The 16,782-nt window shown below is 40.4% G+C and overlaps 1 protein-coding gene across 1 annotated transcript; it reads left to right on the top strand.

Moving 5' to 3' along the window:
• The first annotated feature begins 5,503 nt into the window (after window positions 1–5,503).
• On the top strand, window positions 5,504–16,247 carry DYNLT3 (dynein light chain Tctex-type 3). The gene is made up of 5 exons (XM_070784871.1): window positions 5,504–5,653; window positions 8,607–8,648; window positions 13,094–13,217; window positions 13,834–13,911; window positions 14,430–16,247. Exons 1-5 carry the CDS (start codon window positions 5,624–5,626, stop codon window positions 14,504–14,506), a joined length of 351 nt encoding a protein of 116 aa, XP_070640972.1. The 5' UTR covers window positions 5,504–5,623; the 3' UTR covers window positions 14,507–16,247.
• Window positions 16,248–16,782: the final 535 nt, after the last annotated feature.

A 16,782-nucleotide genomic window follows, 5' to 3' on the forward strand; every position in this document is an offset into this window, starting at 1 on the left:
GATGGTTATTTTAACTGTATTCTTATTGTGATGGTTACTTTTATATATCAAATTTTCTGAGCCACAGTTTCCAGATATTTAGTCAAACACTATTTTGAATATTTTGGTGGAGGTATTTTTGAATGAGATATACATTTAAGTCAGTGGACTTTGAGTAAAGCAGATTGCCGTCTATAATGTGGGTGGGTCTCATCTAATCAGTTGAAGGACTGACTAAAACAAAAGGCTGACCTCCCTTAAGTAAGAGAGAATTCTCTAGCAGACTGCCTTCTGACTTCATCTGCAATATAGGCTCTCCTGGTTCTACAGAAGGCTGCCTTTGGACTTGAAATGAATTTCTTTCCTGAATCTTCAGGTGGGTGGCTTCCCCTTCAGATTCTGGGCTCACCAAGCCTACCCAGTTGTGTGAGCCAATTCCTTAAGTTAAATTCCTTTTCTATAAACATACATCCTGTTGGTTCTGTTTCTCGGGAGAACCCTGACTAACACAAGGTATTAGGAATTAGATCCTTGTGAAATAAATCCTTAAATGTTCATATTCTAAGGGAGCTCATGGATGATCTTCCTACTGAGAATCATGAGCATGAGTAATTCATGGCATGAGGTGACATCATAATTACTCACATTATCAGCAGAGGGTGAAATGCATGTGGAGGGCAAGGTACTGGAGGGTCAAGGGGCTATAGGGTAGTCTCAATGGTAACAAGAGCACTAAAAAAAACTGTAGAGTCACCTGGAATCTTACCATAACTTTGGAAAACACAGATAAAAATTAAGAGTTATGAACACAAAATTTAAAACCTGCACTATGACATTAGAAGGCCTCCAGGGCAAGTTTGAAGGAGTCCGTCATTTCCCATAATTGTACAACATCACATTGATCCATCACATAGGTGACTTTAAAATGGTAATCACAAGCTCCATATAAATGTAGTAAATGTGCAGTTTAAGACATGTTGCTTGATACACAGAGGTGACCCATCAACTGCAGTATCATTCTAATGTGAAAACAAGTTGATCATGTAACCACCTGAAACCAAAAAAAGTTAGCTATAATTTGTGTCCTATATGAAATGGTGGAGTTACAAAGGGGAGAGGCTCAAGTAGCATGAAATAGTAGTGAAAGTCTCTGCCTCTGTAGCTGGTCAAGAGGCTGAATGTTGAGGGCAAAAGTTGTAGACTGTATCAGGTTCCTGAACTATTCATTGTGGATTGCCCATACCTACTTCCCGAACACACATCATTGTAAATAAATCCTTATTGAATTATTATACTTCGAGTGTTCATCTGCTTCCTGTAGAAGACCTGATTAATATGGTCCTTCAATCATTTTTGGAAGATAGTCAGCTATTATTTCATCAGATATTGCTTCTGTCCCATTCCCTCTGATCTCCTTTTGGAACTACAATTATGTGTGTTGAACATTCTCATCATGTTCCTTTTACCTCTATGATTTCTTGCATATTTTCCATTCATTTATTTCCCATTCTGAATATTTTCTCACAACCTATTTTTAAAATTTCACTAATTAAATATTCAGCTTTGTTTAAACTACTATAGAACCAGTCCTTTAAAATTTTAATCTTGGTTATTGTGTTTCCCACTTCTGGAAATTCCATTTGGATATTCTTCATAGTTTCTAGTTGGTTTTTTTTTTTTAATTATTTATTTATGGCTGCACTGGGTCTTTGTTGCTGTACAGGGGCTTTCTCTAGTTACAGCCATCAGGGGATACTTTTTAGTTACGGTGTTTTGGCTTCTCATTGCAATGATTTCTCTTGTTGCGGAGCATGGGTTCTATGCGGAGCATGGGTTCTGTAAGAGCAGGCTTCAGTAGTTTCAGTAAGCGGGCTTAGTTGCCCTGTGACATGTGAAATCTTCCCAGACCAGGGATCGAATCCATGTTCCCTGTTTTGGCAGGCAGATTCCCAACCACTAGATCACCAGGGAAGTCCTAGTTTCCAGTTCTTTGAGGAAATTCTCAATATTATCTCAAATACATTAAGCATAGTTTTTTTTTTTTTAATATATTTTTATTTATTTGTTGTACCAGGTCTTAGCTGCAGGATGTGGGATCTAGTTCCCCTATCAAGGATTGAACCCAGGTCCCCCACATTGGAAGTGCAGAGTCCTAACCACTGGACCACAAGGGAAGTCCCGAAGCATAGTTATTTTAAAATCTACTGTATTCTGATAATTCCACCATCTAGAATTGTTGAGTTGTTCCTATTGTCTGTTGATTTATGATAATGTTTTGTCTGTTTATGTGCCTAGTTATATTTTATTCTGCATCCGATGATATATGTGAACAATTAAGGATCTAACTTGAGATCTAGGATGATGTTTTCTTCCTCCAGAAAGAATTTACATTTGCTTCTAGAAGTTGGCTAGAGGCATTAGCAATGCCAGGTCATGTTAATTTGATTTCAAGACTTGGAGTGATTTTAAATTGAGCTTTGGGCTTCCCTGGTGGCTCAGTGGTAAAGAATCTGCCTTCCAATGCAGGACAAGCGGGTTCAATCTCTGGGTCAGGCAGATCCCCTAGAGAAGGAAATGGCAATCCACTCCAGCATTCTTGCCTGGGAAATCCCATAGACAGAGAAGCCTGGCGGGTTTCAGTCCTTGGGGTCACAAAAGAGACAATGCCGGCAAAAACTGAGATTCAATGCCTGCAAGATCAAGTTTTATTGTTTTACACTATTTTTCTAGGGTGTAATCCTTGGAGTCTCAACCCAAAATATGATTGTTATCAGAGATCTCCTCCTTGGCAGGGCACAAATCTGATTTTACCTCCTGGCTTATGAACAAAAAGCTTTGTACCTTCTCTCCCCTCAGGGGGAAAATTTGTCCCAAATGCCCTGCTCATGCTTCAAAGTTTCATTCTTCTCCAGGTCTTAGATCCATGATTCTTGCTCATGTTGTTGAAGCTCCGATTCCTTTGAGCAAATGATTATATTTTTGCACAGCCTTCCTAATTGGCAGTGAAAGGGTTAGTCCTAATTACTTAGACTACTATTGCAGAAGCTTTTAAATATAAATTGAATGGTTTATAAAATGGGTCTAAATGTTTTATCAGTCACTCCTATGAAGAACACTTCTCAACAACAGAATCTATTTAGATTTGGAGGATAAATAATTATTAAAATCTCTCAAACAGAAATTGCATATAGCTATTTTAAGCATAAATCCAGATATAAAATATTATCCATGAAAGCAAAATTGAGGGTCTCATTAAAACATTTGAATGATTTCACTTGCAAGTTTTTACAAATTCAATGTTTAACAACCTTTGTGTTTTATTTTTTCCTTACAATTATATAACTTAAAGAAAATACAGATTTTTTAACCAAACACCATAAAATGCCCCCAAAGCCTCTGTAGTTTACCCCATAGTGGTGAGTACCCACATTTGTCATGCAGGAGACCAGAGTTTGATTCCCCAGTGGGGAGGCATGGAAATCTTTTGGGGGCTTCCCTGGTGGCTCAGACGGTAAAGAATCTGCCTGCAATACAGGAGACACAGGTTTGATCCCGGGGTCAGGAAGATCCCTGGCAGAAGGGATTGGCTACTCCCTCCAATATTCTTGCCTGGAGAATCCCATGGACAGAGGAGCCTGGTGTGCTACAGTCTGTGGGGTCACAAGGAGTTTCACATGACTGAGCAACTAACACTTTCACTTCACCACGCAAATATTACTATTATATATGGACCACTGCATGAAAATAGTTGATAAGGACTTTCCTACCAAGGCTTATTTCACATTCCCTTTTTCCTTCTAATAACACTCACTTTTCATCATAGAAGATGAAAATACAAGACTTTTTTTCACATAGGTTTTGTCAAGGGATAAATCTACATGACTAAATGTTGGTGATTGGGAGGGTCCTGAAGACAAGACTCCCAGGAACTTGAAGGAAAGATTTGCCTTACTAAGAAAAATCAATAAACCCAAGTCAATGTGCACTTTTTTCATTGGATGTGATAACTTCATTCCTTGTAACACAAGAATTGCTGCAGCTATGTATGACCATGACCAAATATTGCTGATATGCTGAGGATAGTAGAATGGAAAGCTGGACAGCTCAAAGGTTCCAAAAACTTGTTGAGCTATTGAACCAACCCGGAACATGTCTACTGTTGTATTTCTGACTATACCAGAAAACAAAGGTCCTTAGTATTTCAGCTCATCCTATTTGAATCTTCTTTTTCTTGCAACCCGGATGCTAACAGAGCTATGGTGGTTTTAAAGCATGGTCCCTAAAGTATTTGACATTTATTGAATGTCAAATATTATAGAAAGGTAGGCAGCTTCTAGAAGCTGGAAAGGCAAGGAAATGGATTCTCCCCTTAAGCCTCCAAAGGGAATGTAGTTCTACAGGCTCATTTTAGATTTCTGACCTTTGTGCTGCCTTAAGCCACAAAATTTATGATAATTTGTTACAGCAACAAGAGGAAACTAATACAGTGGTTAAGAACTTGGGTGCTGCTATCAGCCTCCTAAGTTTAAATTCTTCTACTACTTACTGAATATGAGACCTTGGGTAAATTAAACTCTCTACCCTGCAGTTTCATCTCGAAAAATGGGATGATGGTAACAGAAGCAAACCTGCTGGGTTGTCATGGGTTTAAATGAGAAACTACTTAGGAGTATCTGAAGCTTTATAACTTAAAAACAAATGTAACTATTGTTCTGCTAATATTTATAATTTAGTATATTTGTACCTTCTCTCCTATAAATCAGTTGTGTTTTTTTTTTTACATAGTCATGGAGGAGGAAGGGTGTGAGAGCCTCTACCTACAGCATCTTATTTGATGCCACAACCAGTCATAAAATAAGTATAATTTTGTTTTCATATGGGAAAACTGAGGTTGTGGAAGGTTAATTTTTCCAAGTGACATAGCTAGTAAGAAGACAAATCAAAGCAACTTATTCACTATTGCATTCACTACACTATTTGCTGGATGATGCACGAATATGTGCAAATAACCATTGCAGTGGGCACTCCTAAATAATGAGGACTCTAGACAGACTGACACTAGGTCACCCTTTCTTGACCCTCACTGGCACAAATCCTAGCTCTTTAACAGCAAACTACGGTTTCCAGAATGGTTGGAGGCAACGGAGAGAGACACCCAGTTGCAGGAGCCCTGCGGGAGAGTGGTGATGGCAGGGCTGGGATGAGGGGAAAGGAAGGTGGAGCCACTGCGAGGACGCAAAGGCGGGGCCTGCGTGGGGAACGCCCCGGGCCATGCACGGGGGCGGGGCCTCCCCAGAGGCCAGTGCGCGGCCGCGGAGCTTGACCCGCCCATAGCTCCGCCCCCCAGGAGACTCGGCGCCACCATGGAGGTGTACCATCGCCCCTGCGACGAGGTACCGCCCCTCCGTCGCCCCCGAGTGACCCCCGCCCCCGCCCGTTTCGGCGCTTTGTCTTGGCAGAGTGGTCTCCTGGCACCCGGCAGCCAGGAGAAAGGAAGGTGGAGCCACTGTGAGGACGCAAAGGCGGGGCCTGCGTAGGGAACGCCCCGGGCCATAAACGGGGGCGGGGCCTCCCCCGAGGCCAGTGCGCGGCCGCGGAGCTTGACCCGCCCATAGCTCCGCCCCCCAGGAGACTCGGCGCCACCATGGAGGAGTACCATCGCCCCTGCGACGAGGTACCGCCCCTCCGCCGCCCCCGAGCGACCCCCGCCCCCGCCCGTTTCGGCACTTTGTCTCGGCAGGGTGGTCTCCTGGCATCCAGCAGCCAAGAGAGTTGGGGTGCAGCGTCCGCCGTGCCTAGGTCCTCTCCACAGGGCCTGGGATCCGCCCCGCCCTTCTTCGGCCCCCAACCCCGAGGCCTTGAGGGTGGGGTGAGAGTCGGGATGGCAGGAGCTACTGGGAGCGCTGGGGGCTGGCAGTGGGGTCGGGGCCGAAGGTTAGAAGCCTTGACTTAGGGTGCGTGGGGTGGCGGGAGCCGCCCGTCTACAGGGCGGGCCTTGGGAACCGGTCTTCCTGGCTGCTTCCTCTGCCCCTTGGTGTCCCCAAAGCAGGGGCCACATCCCTGCCAAGCGAGGCCCTGGTGGCAGAGCCGCTGCCCCTCCCAGGCGCTCTCACTGGGGTGGTTTGGAAGGAGGTACTTTATGGATTAGGAGCCCTTGCTTATTGACTCAGGCTTCCCAAAACTTCACCAGAAGCCCGTGATGTCAATTGTCATCTTCCTGTTACCCACGGGGGACTGTGACTTTCATGGCGGCTAAGTCAAAGTTAGAACTGCCAGAAATGACAGCCACTCCATTTGAACCCAGACCTCTGACTACACAGCTACAACTCTGGCTTCTCTCTAACCAGGAGGAGGATGAGGCCTGTTGGATCCCAGCATAACCTGTGACAGGGCAGAACAGACAAAGACATTTTCTGTCCAGTGGTAGCCACAGGTGAATGGTGCCGTGAAATAAAACTAGGCAGGCACCTGGTGGAGGTGCAGCATAAAATAGTGTATTATTAGACCCCTGGAAGGGCGTTCTGGACCATTCATCTTTAGGATGTGAGCTTTTGCAGAAGTTAAGATCACATTTAAACTCAGGCTGCTATGATGCAGGTGGCATACAGGCTTCAAGGTTAGTGGTTTTCTTATTTTAGAAATTGAAACATAAGCAATTTCATCCTCAAGGCATATCCCCCGAAAGTACCAGTCTCCTGACTCCTGAGATGGTTCTGTACTGCTGTTGCTGCTAAGGTGGTACCCCCTAAATGCCTGTATTATAAAAGAAATAAAATTACATGTGTTACCATGGCCATCCAGTACAACCTGATTCCCTGGTGACCTTCCAAATTGAACGGAAATGGACATTATTTAGTTTGTAGACCACTTTTGAAAATAGATAAGGACCTTATTTGAAGGTAAAATTATTTTAATAGGGGCAGTTGTGACACCTGTTTTCATGATTATTCTGATGATTTAGGGTGTTGTTGGGGAATTATCTGGTATAATTAAATAAGTTGAAAATACTTTAAATCTGTACTCAACAAGGTACTTATTTTCAGAATTTACTTCGGTTTTTTAACTATTTTGTTGTATAGTGGGATTTACAAACATGCTGATGTCATAAAGCACCTAAAAAATGTCTCCATGGAAACAAGTCATGTACTACCTGAAATGTTTTGGTTTAGACTGAGATCTTATCACATAACCTATTTCTTGACTCTAGGACATTTTTTAGTCATTAATAGTTGCTTTTAACTCAAGATTGTATCAGGCCACTCCCCAAGAAAGACAAAGTTGCCAGACCTGTTGTATTATGGGCATAGATTAAAGGTCTAAATATTATTTATATGTTATAAAGTGACAGTAATTTGGAATGATCAAGTATTTTCATAAACTTTAACTCAGGAAAGCCACATAAATTGCCAAGCATAAGTTAAGAACAAAATTCAAACTTACCAGCATTCTTTTTTCATGGCCCCCCTCATTATTATTTGGTCACAACTATTTCCTGTGTACTGATAACACATATGTCTGTCTCCTGTTTCCTGAGCTTTACAACACAATGATCTGCAGTCTGGGTGTTTATCAGAATCACCAGGAAAACACTTTTTTTTTTCTTGTGCTGCCCATATCTTTGTAAAAAAATTTTTATTTTATGTTGGAGTATAGTTGATTTGCAGTGTTGTGATAGTTTCAGGTGTACAACAAAATTATTTAGTTATACATGTATATATTCTTTTTCAGACTCTTGTCCCATGTAGGTTATTATAGAATATTAAGTTGAGTTCCCTGTGCTATATAAATAGGTCCTTGTTGAGTATCTATTTTATATATAGTAGTGTGTATATGCTAGGAGAAGGCGATGGCAACCCACTCCAGTACTCTTGCCTGGAAAATCCCATGGATGGAGGAGTGGCGGGCTGCAGTCCATGAGGTCGAGAAGAGTCGGACATGACTGAGTGACTTCACTTACTTTTCACTTTCATGCATTGGAGAAGGAAATGGCAACCCACTCCAGTGTTCTTGCCTGGAGCATCCCAGGGATGGGGGAGCCTGGTGGGCTGCCGTCTTATGGGGTCGCATAGAGTCGAACACGACTGAAGCGACTTAGCAGCAGCAGCAGCAGCAGCAACAGTAGCAGTGTGTGTATGAGTGCTCACATTCTCAGTCATGTCTGACTCTTTTGCGACCCTGTGGGCTTACTAGACTCCTCTGCCCATGGAATTTTCCAGGCAAGAATACTGGAGTGGGGTGCCATTTCCTCCTCCAGGGGATCTTCCCAATCCAGGGATGGAACCCTCATCTCTTGCATCTCCTGTGTTGGCAGGCAGATTCTTTACCACTAGCACCACCTGGGAAACCCCATATGAGTAAAGCACTTTAAGAAAAATGTTGCCTAGGCTCTGCCCAAGATCTAATAAGTGAAAATCTCCAGGGAGGTAGGTGGCATGGCATTTTGCGATTTTAAAGATCAAGGTGGGATTAGTAGCCTCAGTAATCTAATCCTAATGCCCCTTTTCACTGCGGTCCCCTGTCACCAATACCTGTCTAGGCCAGCCTAGGGTATTCTGTGTAGCATCATAGCTCCCAGGAGAAGGAAGTCTGTGTTGAAAGCCACTATATCTTTTGTTTTCCATCTTTAGGTTGGCTTCAATGCTGATGAAGCCCACAATATTGTTAAAGAGGTGAGTTATGTATCTTGTTTATCTTGAAGATTGATGCGTTGGTGAAATTTTTTAAAACTGTGTTTTCACTTTCAGTACAAAGTTAAAAGCCTGAGTATTAAACAAGATTTTTAATATTCATTCACTAATTCTTTATAGGGCTGCTTCTGTGTTTGTTATATTGCATGCTGTCAGTCATATTGTATGCTCTTAGGCATCTTGAGGCTTACCCTGAAAGGGATATTTAAGTGTTGATCTAGAATATTGGCTTGCTGTTTTCTAAAGCTGATTTTCTGTCTTTTGAATAAAATAACTTTTATTCCAATGGGGCCACATATTATTGTAAATGTTTAATAGTTCAGAATCATGTATTAGAACTTTGTAGCCAGGAATATTTCGTTATTAAAACAAAATGCAGGATCTTGCCTAGCAGTCAAGTGGTTAAGATTTTGCCTTCCAGTGCAGGCGGCATGGGTTTAATCACGCCCCCCCCCCAAAAAAAAAATAGAAGCAATATTGTAACAAATATGATATAGAGTTAAAAATACTAAACCACTAATTTTTTTTAATGAAATCATGATTTTAAAAATGCAAAGTTTTCCATGCTTTGACAATGCAGAAGCACAAATGAGAGCATTGGGGAGGCGGAAGATAGCATGGATCACGGGAGGGCAGGAATGAGCAGCCTCATTTTTCAAAGTGGAAAGTCAACAAAGACTGTCCTTGCTGGATGGAACATGAAGCAAAGGATGCTGAGGTATTGGAGGAGTCTTTTCAATGGTACCTGCTTCTTTACACAGATTATGAACCACATGAAAAGACTAAAGAGTGAGTACAAGGAGAATCAAATATCATCTTTGTTATTGGTTAAAAACTAAAGATTGGGGTTTCCCTGGAGGCTCTGTGGTCAAGAATCCACCTGCCAATTCAGGAGATGTGGGTGTGATCCCTGGGTTGGGAACATCCCCTGGAAGAGGAAATGGCACCCCACTCCAGTATTCTTGCCTGGGAAATGCCATGGACAGAAGAGCCTGGTGGGCTACAGTCCATGCGGTTGCCGAAGAGGCATGACTGAGGGACTGAACGACAACAAGATTAGAGATGGGAGCTTGTTTTTCAAACTGCGTACCGGTTCAGTTCAGACCTCTGAAGAGGCATCCAGGGAAAAGTTAGAGTCAGCAGAAACACTTAACCAGGCTGGTGCCTTTCGTTGGTTTGGGTGAAGAGGGAAGGAGAAACCCAATACTCAGGTCCACAGCATTTGGAGATCACACCCACATCTCCTGAATTGGCAGGTGGATTCTTGACCACAGAGCCTCCAGGGAAGCCCCAATCTTTAATGTAGTTTTTAACCAATAACAAAGGTGATATCTGATTCTCCTTGTACTCACTCTTTAGACTGGCTCTCCCAGATGAGAAGGGTGGAGCACCAGCAGGTAACTTGCTCCCCCTCCATGGGGAGGAATGATAACAGGTGGGGCAAGAGGCCAGGGATGATCAGGAAAAATCCTCTGTGTAGAAAGAAACATCCAGAGTAGAAAAGAAACGTGCTCCTAATGGTGTAAATATACTGAAGTAAAAATAGTGAATTCACTATATTGAGGGGACATGGTTGGGGCAGGAGGTGGCAGGTGGTCACAGGGAACTAAATTTTCATGTCATAGCAATAAAAACGTTATCTGGAGATATGTAAGGGACCCTTAAGAGATTTTAAAAACCAGTTGTACCCTAAAAGTGTTTGCTCTGCAGAAGGGGGCTAAGGATGGGGGGAAAAAAAGTAGGGAGGAGAGGATTTTTGCTTTTCATTGTAAACTCTTCTGTTGGATTTTTCAACCCACATGCATGGGTTACTTAAATAGTTTATTCAGGTAAAAGAACCATGCTTCTTAAAATGTGATACACATACTTAGTGGTGGTTAGGTGGTCCTAGAAGCCACTGAGTGTGTTTTAGGGCATCAGTTTTACTTCCATACTTGCAAGAAGGGGTTAAGTAATATAAATAACCATTTTCAAATACGGATAACAAACGGATACACTGGATACAAATGGATACACTATGGAGTCAAAAGCAAGCTTCATTTGAAATTTTCATATGAAATATGAGACTTGAAAGACATCTCAGGTTTCCCACAGGTGGCATTTTGCTACTGGTCTATTCTTTTTCCTCTCCCTGAGCCAACTCTGTTTGCTATTGAGACATTAAAAAGTTGAGGGAGAGAGGTGGGGGAAGGAGGGAAGGTGGACAGAGAGTGGGGTGGGGAGAGAGAGCGCTACTGAAAACATTTCAACACTTCCCAGATGACTGTATAATTTCAGCAGGCATTTTTGTTTTTCTTATCTTCTGCCAATCTCCTTATTTTCTTAAGAGTCCTTGCTCTGAGCTCCTCTGCTACTATATTTTTCCTACTGAAGTCTTAGAGCCACTCACTCATCAGTGATATGCATATATTTTATTCATTGTCAGTAATAGAATTTGCCACAAACACATTTTGATAGAAAAAGTGGGTTACAAATGGAATTAACTTGGAGCTTAATCTAAAGTACATTTGATTCAGGATGTCCAGAGAGTATATCAAAGCCAATATTACTTGAACAGCAAACATGTATGGAGTGTCTGCTACGTGCCTGACTTCTGAGTTTTGCCCTGTGGATACAGAGCAGGTTAAGGACCTCATTATCTAGTAGGTCTCCTGGTTAATGGTAATGAAGAGGCTAAATGTTAATTAATAGTAATTAGCAGGGTTATTTACAATGGCATCCACAGGCCCCGGATGTTTCTATTGCTTCAAACAGAAATTGAAGTGGTCCTATTAGATAATGTGAAAGGGAACAAGGGCTCTTGTTTCTCATTAAGGTATGGCAGTCTAGGGAGAGGCAGAGGTTTCCCAAAGACTGTCAGCTTGGGAATGGTAAAGCCAGAATGAAATTGCTGGCCCACTGACCCTTGGGCCACTGACTCTCCTAACTCTTCATGTTATTGAACGTCCTGGGAGAATAATTTGAGCCATGTTACTTTCTTCAGTCCCTCTAAATTTCATTTCTCTTTTTATATTTTATAATTAGTGAAGATATTATACCATCCAGCTTAGGATTCCATATTAATTAATGCCTCTTGCAGGCAGACTCTTTACTGTCTGAGTCACGAGGGAAGCCCATTAATGCCTCTGCATGCGTGCTCAGTCATGTCTGACTCTTTGCAGCCCCATGGACCATAGCCCGCCAGGCTCTTCTGTCCTTGGGATTTTCCAGGCAAGAATACTGGAGTGGGTTGCCATTTCCTCCTCCAGGGGATCTTCCTGACCCAGGGATTGAACCCGCATCTCCTGCATTGGCAGGCGGATTCTTTACCACTGAGCCACCTGGGAAGCCATTAATGCCTCTGCTGCTGCTGCTAAGTTGCTTCAGTCGTGTCCGACTCTGCCTGTACTATAGTCCAATTGTAGTAAATGAAAGCTGTGCACCTGTGTGTATGTCTGTCTTATTAAGCTGGATTCTATGAATGAACTGAATAAATGCTTTACTCTCCTGGCTCTATCCCTTGAATTAAAAATAGTAGCAGCCAAATAAGTCAAGAGAAAGACAAATACTATATGATCTCACTTATATGTGGAATCTAAAAAACCCCAAACTCATAGAAGCAGTAGAATGATAATTGTCATGGGGTGGGGAAGATGTCAGTCAGAGGGTACAGACTTCTAGTTATAAGATAAATAAGGGACTTCCCTGGTGGTCCAGTGGTTGGGAAAATAGGGGTTTCAAGAGATGAAGTCACTTGCAAAAGGTCACACTAGGGTGGGAGAGGTAAGTCTTAAAGTGAGTCTTAGAGTCTTAAAACCTAAGACTGTGATGCTACACCAGTGCTCTTCATCAAGTATCAGAAGTGGATACTAGTAAACACTGTGGGAAAATGTTTAACTGTTTCTAGAGTGCCTGAAAAGTAGTGTTTGTTGATGATTCACTTTTAGTGGTAGGTGTGCTTGCTCTTTGATAGCTAAGCATTATATGGATGAAAATATAATTATTGTACATGAGAAATATATTTTTTCATTTGTCTCCTTTGTTTCTAGCATCTGAAACCTAGGTCAAATCTCAGGTGTTGCAAAGCCATTCTTTAACCAATTGATATCACCCTTTTAAAATCACCCCCCCCATAATCATTTTACAACATAACTTATCACCCTGGATTGGTCTTCCTTGTGTGATAGAGTTCTTTTATTAGCTTCTCTGCTAGGCTGTTGAGTTCTTTACAGTAGAGGCCATGTCACATTTATCTTTACATGGCCTGTAATATCTCAGAGTGAGATAATGCATGCAGAAATGCTTTGAAAATTCTCCAACAGTTAGAGACAATGCATAATAAATATTTACCAGATGCGTATTTTCTAAAATGTTTTATTGGGTTATATTTTATATTTTGAATAAATCTTTTCCTGCAATATGTGTATAATTGTCCTCTGCCCTTTTAGTGTATAGATGGGGTCTTGGGAGGTGAAGATTATAATCAGAACAATATCAACCAATGGACTGCAAGCATAGTGGAACAATCCCTAGCACATCTGGTTAAGTTGGGAAAAGCTTATAAGTATATTGGTAAGTATTTGTGTCCTTCCTCATTAGTTTACTCACTTTAGTCTCTGTGGTTTTCTCTGAATTTAGAGAATGTAAATGAATGATAGACCCTCAAGTTGGATACTAATAGGGTGTGAAGGACTTTTGACTTATTCATCCCCAAATAATCTATGATAATACCTGAAAGATGGAGATCTCTTGCTACTCAAAAGCAGTTTGTGCTCCTGCCAACCATCTACTTGTCTTGGTAACATCACCTTTTACATTTGCACCGGTTATTTTCACTGAAACCGCCTCAGCCCTACTGTCTTTTCAGTAGGATTGCGAGGTGACACATAATATTGATTTTCTTTGTTTCTGTGTCTGAATTATGCCTATGGGACAAGGCACATGATTTGGCCCACATTTTTCCTGTGGTACGATTACCATTGGTTATGGCACTGGGCAACAAACAGACTGGATCCAGTGAGTTCACAATTATTGTAATAAATCATCAAAATGAGAGACTTAGGTTTTTCAATTGATTCACTGAAGGCTTTGTTTTCTGTTATTTATTTATTTATATAGCATTTACTGCTCTGAACTCAAACACTTACTTTTCCTTTTAAGTGTTCTCACTCTGCATCTTTATTTTTAGTGACCTGTGCAGTGGTCCAGAGGAGTCCATATGGCTTTCACACAGCCAGCTCATGTTTTTGGGACACCACATCTGATGGTAAGAGGCTTTGTATGTGCGTGCTAAGTCACTTCAGTCCTGTCCGACTGTTTGTGACCCCATGGACTGTAGCCCACCAGGTTCCTTTGTCTACAGGATTTTCCGGGCAGGAATACTGGAGTGGGTTGCCATTTCCTACTCCAGGGGATCTTCCTGCCCCAGGGATCGAACCCACATCTCTTATGTCTCCTGCACTGGCAGGCAGGTTCTTTACCACTAGCGCCATCTGGGAACCCCTAAGAGACTTTAAGCTGACTCAAACAAAATCCAACTTCTGATAAAGTTAAATAGTGGTCCTTGTTATTAAATCTTTATTTATCTCTACTTAAATTCCCACAAGACTTGATCAACAGAATTGCTTTATACCTAGTGGCAAGTCTGCTATCAGACAAATAGGAAAGGGGAAGAGTTAATGGGTTGTATTAAATATGATATTAAAACCTATGAAAAATGTATATATATTCCTGATAATTTTGATGTTTATGATGTTTCTGAGTCCCTTCGTTGTGTGTTTTCAGGAACCTGCACTGTAAGATGGGAGAACCGAACCATGAACTGTATCGTCAATGTTTTTGCCATTGCTATTGTCCTGTAGCTGGCTAAAAATACTTGGCCAAAGCCATTAACCTAAGAATTTGTCAGTGTATCCTTTCTAAAAAGAGTAACAGTTACTTATTCATATGCTAGATGACAAGTGTGCAATATGCTTCAAAACTATCAACAAAAACAGAATAGTGCAAGCAAGCAGTCTCGTGGGAAGTTGGCAGATTTTCTCATTTTCCATACAGGATCATTTAAATAGGGAAAACTTAATGTTAGCAAAAAACAAATATATAAATATGGCATGACATGAAAATACACTCTTAAATTTACACCAGCTTTTCACTAACAATATGTATGTAAGGAGATGGGGAAATCCATGAAGATAATTAAATTTTCTTTCAGCTAGAAAAGTTAACAGGGATAAATATATGAACAAAAATGCTGCAAGGATAACTGTGGAGAAAATGATAAAAATCAGTTAATGCTTAGTTTTTTATTTCTCCTCAGTTGTATGTATGATTTAGTGGAAAGTAATCCCATCCTTTTTTTTTTTTTTTCCATCAACTAGTAGCAACTGTTATTATTAACTTGTTTACCTTTTCTGAGAATAGCTAAATCACTTTTTAAAATTTAAAATTCTTAGATTTACATCTGAGGGCGAATTGAATTGGGTAACCTGAATTCCCTAGGTAAAGAAAATTAGCAAAATAAAATAAAATTAAATTAAAAAAAAATTAGTTACAGCATATGATGAAAGTATAAGACTCCAACAGCTGCCTTACAACTCATTCATTCCAGATAGAAGACGCATTTATTGAATGTCTGTTATGAGCTATTTTTCTGTTAATCATAGTTATCAATATGCCGTTCAAACTTTCTTTTGGTACCTAGTCAGTTGGACAACATTTATGTCTGGGAAAGAGAAAAAAATATTGTTTTATAAGAGGAAAAAAGTGAATCTGGTTATCCAAGTAGGAATAAGCAAATGAAAAGCAATTATTACTGACAGAGAATCATTGATGTAATTTTAAGAATGGCTCCTAGCAAGCAAAAAACTGCATAAAATATGCAACTCTTAGTTAAAGGCCTTATTATCAGTCTAATACACAAGTAGTAAATTCCATCATTGCTTTAGTTACAATCATCTGTAAATAATTTTAAGTACTTATGAGGGGTTCAAATTGAGTAAAGTGTAAATTAAAAGTATACAATCATTAGCAGGTTTTTGAATATCTCAGGGCTTATGAAATGTAGTTAAATTTGTGAAAGAAATAACTGATAAAAAATTAGGGTACACAGCTGGCCACCAAATGCAAAGTCAATCTGCTATTTAACCTTGAAAACAAAATCAATTTTGCATATTACCACTAATACATGTAGGGAGTGGAACCATGAGTCATTGAATTCCAGGGGGAAAGGAAGGCATAGTGTTGACAATGTTAAGAGAGTATTCTTGTAGGCATGCTATGTGCATGTTTGATATTTTGCCGAGTAACAATAATTGTTCAGTGTTGAAGAAGATGATTAAGAAAATACAAGGATAGAGTTTAATGCAGTGATCTACACTTTGGCACATTAAATTTTTCAGTGATTACCTTTATGTTAGTTTACGCTGCTGGCTTTGGTGCCCTTGAAGATTTTAATAGTGACCAAAATATATCTGTGCAGTTAAGGCTCGCTTTTGACTATTGTTATTGAAGCCTGATTTTAAGAGAATAATAATCAAAAATACCTCGTGAACTTGCTATCTGCTCTGTTTCTAGTTAAAATGTAATAAAGATTATCTTCCTGCACTGTATGTTTGCTTCTGGATGATCATTGAATAAGAAATGACATCGTCTTTAAGAAATTTTAAATAATAAGAATGGGGACGTGAAATGAATGTTGGACCACAGAAATACATTGTACAGAATAAATGCTGTTAAAATAGCAAGCCAAACACTGGTGTTCACTGGGTGAACACCGATGTTAACATAAATAACAGTTCCTATTTTATGCCTTCTATTATTTTTTAACGAAAAATTATTTTAAAAAGCAGTATAAAATATATTCTGTAACTATTTATTAGCTTCTAATAACTATTTGTGGCAAGGAATTTTGTCCTATTTGTCAACTTGCAATTGAGTTGTTGCTGTTTTGTGTTTTTTTAATTAAGGACTTTAAGTATGTAAAATTAGGGTATTCAGCTGTAAGTACTAACTTGGATTTTGGTAAAGCTATAATTTTATGTTTGTAAAGTACCAGTATACCGCCCTAAATGATGGCAACATCTCATTACGTTTTCTCTGATAAGAAGTACTTTTTTGCTCTTCTTTCCAAGTTGGGTGT

Source organism: Bos indicus, chromosome X, assembly GCF_029378745.1.
Source record: "Bos indicus isolate NIAB-ARS_2022 breed Sahiwal x Tharparkar chromosome X, NIAB-ARS_B.indTharparkar_mat_pri_1.0, whole genome shotgun sequence".
In the NCBI taxonomy this organism is placed as follows: domain Eukaryota; kingdom Metazoa; phylum Chordata; class Mammalia; order Artiodactyla; family Bovidae; genus Bos; species Bos indicus.